The 8956-nt window shown below is 54.2% G+C and overlaps 1 protein-coding gene across 1 annotated transcript; it reads right to left on the bottom strand.

The window, feature by feature from the left end:
- Positions 1–678: 678 nt before the first annotated feature.
- Positions 679–4466, bottom strand: Sox8 (SRY-box transcription factor 8). The gene is made up of 3 exons (XM_051181103.1): positions 3878–4466; positions 2485–2714; positions 679–1773 (listed from the first exon to the last, which is right to left on the bottom strand). Exons 1-3 carry the CDS (start codon positions 4288–4290, stop codon positions 1025–1027), a joined length of 1392 nt encoding a protein of 463 aa, XP_051037060.1. The 5' UTR covers positions 4291–4466; the 3' UTR covers positions 679–1024.
- Between the last annotated feature and the right edge of the window lie 4490 nt (positions 4467–8956).

Here is an 8956-nt window from a genome sequence, read left to right as displayed (position 1 = left end):
GGGAAGCGGGCAGTGAAGCAGGTGTTATTTTCTAATTAGGAACCTAGGCAGGTTAGTGGAGGAGGCTTTCCGTTCACAGCTTGGTAAGTAGTGCCTGGTGCCAAAGAGCCAAGATTATCCGTGGTTCTGCAGCTGCCAACTTGCTTCTACTGCTTGGCACCACTGAGGGCAGAGCTAACATCCCTGTCTTCCAGTACCTGATCTGATGCTGGTGCTGGGCATTTTGTTCTAACCAGACCCCAAGAGATATATCATTTCCTCCCGGGCATCTGAAGGCCGAGTAAAGAGATGCCATGGGGCGCTGGACCACTTCCCTCCTGCCCTCTACAAAACAAGCTTCCCCGCTTTCATTCTGTCTTAAATTCTACTCTCTGCACAAATTACTTCATTAATTAAAGATAAAATAATACAGAACATAAATACATCTTCAACAGCTTTCAAAACAGACATGTTTAAGCCTTAAAATAAAAATTACAAAACATAAAAATAAAAACAAGAAATGTTTGTCTCAGCCAAACCTTGCTGGGAAGAACTGTGATAATGAGAAACCCCTCCATCACACATCAGCCCCAAGAGATGCCCAAGTCGATGTATCCCGGGCGTCCACAGATGTGCTTTCACCATGGGAACAACTTCCCTTGATCCCAGGGAGTTCTTGGCTGGGCTGGTAAGGAGCTCTCCTTTGTCCTTAGCTGTAGCTATCTTCTCTTCTACTGAGATGCAAACCCAGGAGCTGGTACCCACTCATCCAAACCGGAGAGAGACAGAATGGCTGTTTTGGAAATGACCAGTTACCTCAGAGACAGAAGAGGAGGAAGAGAGAGCTCTGTCCCCTGGCAGAAGTTTGGATATCCAGAGGCAAAGGGACACAGGGTGACAAAGCCTGGCTTCCTGCAGATTCAGCAGGCACTTGACGGAGCGAGGCTGTGCTGGCTGCCTCCACCCTCTACCGAGTACGCTTCTGGAAGACCTCAAAGACCTGGCTATACTTCATGGACACTGAGTCCTCCAGGATGCAGCAGCCTCATGGTCGGGTCAGGGTAGTGTACACAGGCTGGTCCCAGTTGCTGCTGGGGCTGTGTGCAGGTGGCATGGAAAGCCCATTGAGCAGTGGTGAGGCATAGGGCCGGCGGGATGAGTGGAAGTAAGGGTATTGGTAGAGGCTGGGTGGGTAGCCAGGGTAGGGGCTGTAGTAGTTGGAAGACTGCAGGTCAGTGTAGTCACACTGTGCACTGGCAAAGGAGCTGGCAGCCGTGGCAGAGGCAGCCGTGGTGACACTGGCTTGGGCACTGTAGGAGCCATAGTCAGCACGGCCAGGTGAGCCATGTGACTGGTCATTGTAGTGGGTGGGACTCAGTTGCTCCGTCTTGATATGTGGCCGAAGGGGTCCTGCCTCTGTGGGCGAGGCTGAGGCCGAGGGAGCTCCCTTGTGGGCCCACACAGGGGATGCTCCTATGCCAGTTGCCCCGGAATGGGAATAGGAGGTTCCCCCATAGGAGCCAGAGGCAGTGGCCTGGCTGGGCTCTGTGGGTAGGGTTGAGTGGCCATTGAGGGGCAAGTACTGGTCAAACTCGTGGACATCAAAGGTATCCATGTTACTGATAACCTCACTGCTGAGCTCGGAGATGTCCACATTGCTGAAGTCAATGTTCTGGCGCCCGCTGTCCACCAGACGGCGCCCTTCCAGCCTTAGCTCTTGCTTGCCTCCACTGCTGGCCTGATGCAGGTCTGTCTTGGGGGTGGTGGGTGGGGTGGGCGGCCCATGGGTCTGGCCTGAGGAAGAGAGTATATTTCAAGGATGAATGCTCCTTCTGTGGGACCAGGGTGGAGCTGGTGGGTGACACCAGGAACCCTGGTAACTGCCACAGGTACGAATCAACAGCTTTTTGTTTCCTTACCTTCCCAGAAATTCCTGCAAACTCAGACCTAGCCCTCACTTACTGGCTGAGAAAATTCCGTTAAGCACTGTGCTGTGGGAAGACCCAAGGCCCCTCCCTGAAGACCTGGGTGGGGGATGGAAAGTGGCCAGCCAGCCCCACCAGAACTAGCATTAATGGGGCACTCTTGGAATGCCTGGCCCTGGGCACAGGACCAAGCTGAACCCACACAACCCTGTTCTTCCTCCATCACAGCCCAGTAAAGGGAAGCTTGCAGCCTGCCTCCAGCTTCACTGAGTCTGCTTGGCTGCTGGGACCCCACCCACTAACTAGCCTGATTCTGAAGCTGGGGCTGTTGTTCCATGCTACAGTCATTGAAGAGTGGAGGAAGATTGTGAGTGAGTGATACACATCTTCAGTGTGCTGGATGGGGCTATGCAGCCCCCTCCTTTTGTAGCATCAGAAAAAGCTTTATATCCAGAGGCTTTTTCAGGGAGCCAGAGAAGGTCTTGCCCTCTGCACATTGCCAACCCTGGAGGGAAGACCTTCCCACACCCCAGGTCAGTCCTAATACTGCCTACCCCAAGCTAAGGGTCCTAGAACCTACCTGTGTGGTCGCTGTGGTGGTGTGTGTCATTGAGGACTGCATCAGCTTTGTACATGGGACCACCAGGGTGGTGGCCCAGTTCCGTGCCAGAGTCCGAGTCACTCCGGCCAGCCTTAACACTCTTTCTTCGTCGTGGCTGGTATTTGTAATCTGGGTGGTCTTTCTTGTGTTGGACACGGAGCCTCTCAGCCTCCTCCACGAAAGGGCGCTTCTCACTTTCACTCAGCAAGCTGCAAAGAACACAGCAGGGCAAGGATGTCCACAGAGCTCTGGGGCTGCCAAAGGCCCAGGCAACACCAGCACATATACTGTTGTGGAGCTGACCTGGTGTCAGGCAGCATGGGCACAGGATAGGGTGCAGGAGAGGCCAGGACACCCTCTAGTAGGTAGTCTGTCCTCATACTAAGAATCCAGTGGGGAGGAGCCCACTAGGCCTGTGTGATGAGGACTGTATGTTCTTTATAGTCCAAGGAACAAGCAAGACCCCAATTCTCCATAGTCCCTAAGTTTCCCCTTTGCAACCCTATTTGTTCATCCATCCCACCCCGCTCTCAGCCATTCTCTAGGACAACAGGACCCAGTGAAAACTACACTTTGACAAAGGTAAGGCTTCCTGGGAGGCAGCTGTGACTCAAGGCAGCTAGCTGGGTCTGCTATGCTTTTAGTCTCAAGCTTCCAGCAGTGAAGACAAACTCCAGGGCACTGTTCACCACCCCGCCCCTTCCCCCCAAGTCCCCCATGCACACACACCGGAGAATCTCTTGCGCCTCTGCCTGTGGGGCAAAGCTGAGAGAGGGCAAGACAATGTTGCCGTCCTGCTCAGTCCGATGTTACTAATGTGCACTGCTTCAAATTCAAGTAGAAGCCACTTTGGGGGTTTGTAAGTGCTGTGCTGGGCAACTTCTGTGCTGCCTTCTTCTTCAATATTGCCTGCCTTTCTCATGACAAAGTGCCCACCCAGCCTCTCTGGCTTTTCAACTACTCTCTCCTTCCTCCATTCCAGATTGGTGAGGCCTCGGAGAAGTACCTGGGGACAGTACCAGCCAGCAGACTTGGACTCCTCATGGCTATCCGGAGTCCCAGCTTTTGCCCAGGACAAAGCAGCTTGATGCCTGCCCCCGTGAGCCAATCAAAGTTGGGATGCCTGTTCTGTGGTGCTCAGCAGGATACCCCAGGAGGGGAGAAAGTGATAGGGGTCACACTCCAGACACCGGCCTCGGTCCATCTCCAAGGTCCCACACCTGGTGTCATGTCTCTGTTAACCATGATGTTTTTTCCACCAGACCCACCCTGGAACCAGCCAAGGAGCACAGCCCAAGTTTGGCCACGATGCCACGGCCTTGAACCCTTACATTCCATTCCTCACCCGTAGTGTCAAGAAGCCCACACTCACCGCCACAGCTTGCCCAGGGTCTTGCTGAGCTCTGCGTTGTGGAGATGCGGGTACTGGTCCGCCAGCTTGCGGCGCGCCGCCTGCGCCCACACCATGAAGGCATTCATGGGCCGCTTCACGTGTGGCTTGGCCTTGAGCGTGCCGCCACCGCCACCGCGCACCGGCATAGGCACCAGACTCCAGTCATAGCCCTTAAGCACCTGTGACACGGCATCACGGATGCAGGCTGGGAAGCGTTCGTCTGCCGCCTCAGCAGTGTCCCCTCGGCCACCGCCCCCCGCGCGGCCCAGGCCCTCTGATCCCTCGGGCGACGGCGGCGCGTCGGAATCTGAATCCTCCACGTGTGACATGGAGCTAGCGGTGCCTGAGGGGCTGCAGGGCGGCTGGGCGCGGGCCTCACTCATGTCCAGCATCAGGGCCACACTCGGAGAAGTGCTCAGTGGGGATGGACCCAGAGGTCGCACCCGGTCACGCTGTGGACAGACGCTCTGGAATCCAAGGTTGCCACGCAGGACCCAATCTTTGTCCCCGCCGTAAGCGCCCAGCTGCCGCTCCTCCGCCGCTACAGCTCAGTTCTGGGACCCGCAACAAGTTTCTTTAAGCGGTGGCCGAAGCCCCGCCCCTCCCGGCCCGGGTTGGTGGGCGCGCCCTCACTGAGGCGGAGCTTTGGCGCCCCGCCCCTAATCCAAGGAAGCGGACCCCGCCCCGCCCACCTCACCGCGTGGGCAGGGCGCCCAGCAGCTTGATCCCTCGACTGAGGCTGGGTCAGAGGGCTAAGGGTAACTGACTGCCCAGCGCCGGGTTCTCTGCAGCGTGGCTCGACTTTTGGGCGGCTGGCGAGGATGCTAATCCACAGGGTTCCTGAGCTCATCATCCCTCCCTCCACTGTGAGGCTCGAATCCGCTATTTCAAACTGGGTTCTGCCCGCAGGGTGGCGCAATGATAGGAGCCAACAGGTGACCCTGGTAACTCGCGCACTTAGGTGAGCTGGAGGACCCCGGAGCCGGGCAGAGGTGGGAGGACGGGGGCTCTGGACGGGGCTGTGCAGGCTGTGGCTGCTGAGTCCCTAGGGCTGTCGACGGGTGGCCCGGCCGGACGCGGGGGCCCGGGTCCTTCCGGGTATGACCTGCGGCGGGGGCGCAGGGGCCCTGGCGGGCGGGCCTGGGTGGTCTGGCGGAGGCGGAGGCCATGCTGGGCCACTTCGCCTTAGTGCCTGGAGAGAAGGAGGAGAGCGCTCAGGGTTGGAGAGGTGACGTTTCTCCTGAGAGCAACATGAGGCCACTCCGAGCCGCGCCCGAGGTCGCCCCTACTCCACCCTGCGAGTTGGCTCCTGGCCCGGAGGTCCCCAAGGGCAGCTAGGATTCTCTGGCCAAATTCAATGGAGGCGACGTACCTGCCACCCTATGGCTCTCGAAAGCCAGGTGACCCTAAACGAGGCCGCCTGTTTTCCAAACCAGCGGATATGGCAGCAGGGAAAAACCGTGGCCCCTCTGAGTCACCCTCAGGGGCTCCTTTTCCGGAAAAGACCATTAGGAAGTCTGTGGGCCTGAGGTTGAGGGGTTCTCACTGCGATTAGCGCAGGACAGGCCTCCCATCCCCTCCTCCAGCCAAGGTATGAATGGTGCTCTAACCTTCCAGTCTGGGATCCCAGTCGCAGGTTTTACCTACAGCCTCACTTCTGGAAAGGTCCAGTGCTATGCAATTGTGACCTTGGGACATATATAGTTCCTGCATGGAAGAAGGAGGTCCAAGTCCCCTGCTACCTGCTGAGGGGACCACTAAAGAAGAGAAGCTACCTTAGTTGAGACCATATTCTAGTGCCCTCTGCCCTTGTGTGTGTGTGTGTGTGTGTGTGTGTGTGTGAGAGAGAGAGAGAGAGAGAGAGAGAGAGAGAGAGAGAGGAGAGTTGGCTGCCATTGCTTGCTAAACTCTACCCTTATTTTGACTGTTACCTGCCCCCCCCAAAAAAGACCCTTATACAACTGCAGTGGCTGTCCTTTCCATTGGTAATACCTCCATTCTGGGTTCCACCTCTTGAGAAAGAAGTGTCTTGGAGGGATAAAGACTTTGACTGTCTGGTGCATTGTCATAGTACCATTCATACCAGCAAAAGAAGTCTAAGAGGCCTAGCTGATGATAGAAACTAGGACCAAACCATGTTCCTCTCAGGGCCTGAACCCTAAGGTCTCAGGTCCCAACCCTCTGTGCTTCCATGAACCCATACCATTGGGTCTCAACTTTGCTAAGAAAGCACAAAACGGAGTTCTCATTGGGTACAGTGGAACTTGTTCCTGGCCCCCACCCATGGGGCCATAATATACTCATTTTCCAGATCCTCGGGCTGCTAGGAACCTTGGAAGAAAGGAGGGGGGAGCTCACCCTGGCCCCGCCTACAGTTTGAGCCTTCCTATCACTGAGGTCTGTAGTGACTCTCTGAGCCTCAGAGGACTAGTGGCCAGTCCCTGACACAGCCCTATTCAGTACATTGGCACACAAGTGGTACAATGAGCTTTTCTAGGCTCTGTGTTCAGAATTGAGCCCAGTACAAGTCATAGACATACAGAAGGTGCTCCAGGTGACCCATGCCAGTCATCTGGAAAGGCAGTACATTCTCTGGGCCTTTATACTCTTTTCAAGCTCAGCCACTAGACAGACCCTGAACAGACGTGAAGCTGTGGCTTCTGGGAAGAAAGATATTCAGGGTGAGTTCATGTGCTCACTGGGACTGATTAGAACCAGTCAGGACCCTGCTTCATAGTCCCTGACCTGGAGATCCTAGTGTTGAGGGCAGGGAGGCAACAAGTCCTCCCATGAGATGCACTCTGCATGGAAGAAGACTTTCAGAAGGGTGGTCCCAGAAATCTCGAGGATGTGATGGTTTAGCTGAGTTGTGAGGTTTGCTGCTTCTATGAAAGGAGAAAAGAGTAGTAGTCCCCATGGGTGGCATCATGTGCAAAGGCCCTGCAGCCCCAAAGAGCACAGGGCATTTAATAATACAAGGATCTACAGTTCTTTAAAACTTGAATGGAAACTATAGGGACCACCTTCTCCATTTACCTTGTGTGCCACTGGACCTTGTCCAGGTGTGGACCAGTTCTTCCTCCTCTTAGCTTTTCTTCCAGCTCCCATCCTCCTCCTTGTCTGGTCCTAGTTTTACTTCAGTCTGCATGACCTTGCCCTGGCCTGGAACTTCCCCATTTTCATGTGGGGTTTGCAGTTTTAGAAATGAGGCTCTCATTGGCTAAACTTGGTCCAGGTACCCATTCCTAAGTGAATATAGAGCCTGGGGAAGGGTGATGGAATAGGTCTGTAAACCTCAGGTTGGCTTGTGTGTCCTCAGCTCTGGTCTGGTTTTTTCTCTGCCCCTTCATCTGGAGCTATTATATGTCAGGCAGCTGGCAGGGCATCCCAGCACAGCCATGGAGGTTTTTAATTGCTGATGTTGGCCTGGAAGAAACAAAATGTGCAGGCAATGAAGCAGGAATCCTGTAGACTGTTACCCTGCCTACTGTGCTCCCAGAGACAGGAGAGGGGCTCAGTGGATCTACTTGTCAGGTCCAGAAGGCTAGCCTCCCAGTAACATGCTCAGGGCACTGGACCAAGCACTCAGTGGTCTCAAGGATGCTGTCAGTTGGCTGCAGTGGAAGTTGCAGTTAGGGTCAGAGCTAGTTCCTCAATAGAATGATCATTTATAGGAGAGCTGCTGATGTCAATTAGTACCTACCCCTCTCTGCTGCCCTATGGTCCATCTCTCAGATCTACAGGAGCAGTTTTTCTGCCATACAACATCTGCAGCCTACTCCTGTGTCATGCCATGCTATATTGTGTGTCCCCAGCATGTCTCTGGCTCCAGGGAGGAATGAGCTTGCTCCCTCCAGCCAAGCAGCATCTTTTGTGTTTGATGCCCATGGGGCACCCTGCTGGAATATTCTCAGTTTGAAAGGATTCTGGGAAGGGGTTGCATTTTAATCCATGCAGTGAAGTCCAACACTTATCTTCTGCAATGTGACAGGTGTGTGCAGAGGCCAGAGATGTTCTGGGAACAGCTGTTTCCACTGCTTTTCCCCATTGCCTCTGGAGCTCCTGGGTCCCTGAATTTTAAGCTGACCCCCCTTCACCATATCAGGGCCCTGGGTGGAGCTGACTCTCAACAGTATCCACAGGGTCTTGGTACTTCCTCTTTGGTACAGGGCTATTGATGCTTTTGAAGCCAAAGCTACACTTAGTAGGGTCCTCAGGGTGCTCAAGCATCTTTTCCATACAGCCCTCAGCAAAGGTGCCAGCATCTGTTACTGGGATGGTGAAGTCTAGTGACAGTGTCGACATGGGCCAAGCTGGACTTAGAAAGGCTCATTCTGACACTAGACACTTGGATTTCCAACCCCATGCCTGGTGCTCATCCTGGGGACCTCACACCACCTTGATCCTAGCCTTTCCCCATCACCTACTCCATGCCAGAATCCTATGAATATTGAGCTCCCCAGAAATGAGACTTCAGGGCCTAGAGCAGACTTTGGCAAAGACTCACTCAGGAGACTACAGGCTATTTTGTTTCTGTGTTCATTCTCCTAAGCTCCACTTCTCAGATCCAGTGAGGCTTTCTGCCCATCCATGTCTGCAGTTGCAACTTTATTACCAGAGCCCTGTTTCTGGAATGAGCAGTAAAGCAAATGGCAATTTAGAATAAAAATGTAACAAAATAGTTCCTACAGCCCAAACCTCTTCTGCCATGATTGAAGGTTAGATACCTGTCAGTGTCTGAGGCAAATTAAACACACTACTAAATGGCTTTCTGCTGTCTGGCTTGCATTTGTTCCCTTGAATGTGGTGAGGAAGGTTTCCGTTAGATCCCTGTAGGCCACACACTGTGGTTTGGGCTGTTTGTTATGCAGCACTGTGGCTGACACAGTGACAGTACAGCTCCCTCTATGGGCAGAATCCAGCCCATAGACCTCTGGGTTCCCACCTCTGGTCTGGGGCTTTCCAAGAATTCTTCCAGTTCAGAACACAGCTCACAGTCTTGTTCCACTACTGGGCCCTATGCTAGACCATTTACTTCCATTCTACCTTGAAGTCACA

This window comes from Phodopus roborovskii, unplaced genomic scaffold (genome assembly GCF_943737965.1).
Source record: "Phodopus roborovskii unplaced genomic scaffold, PHOROB, whole genome shotgun sequence".
NCBI lineage: Eukaryota > Metazoa > Chordata > Mammalia > Rodentia > Cricetidae > Phodopus > Phodopus roborovskii.
Note: the sequence above shows the minus strand (reverse complement) of the source record. Positions and strands in the feature narration are given on the sequence as shown.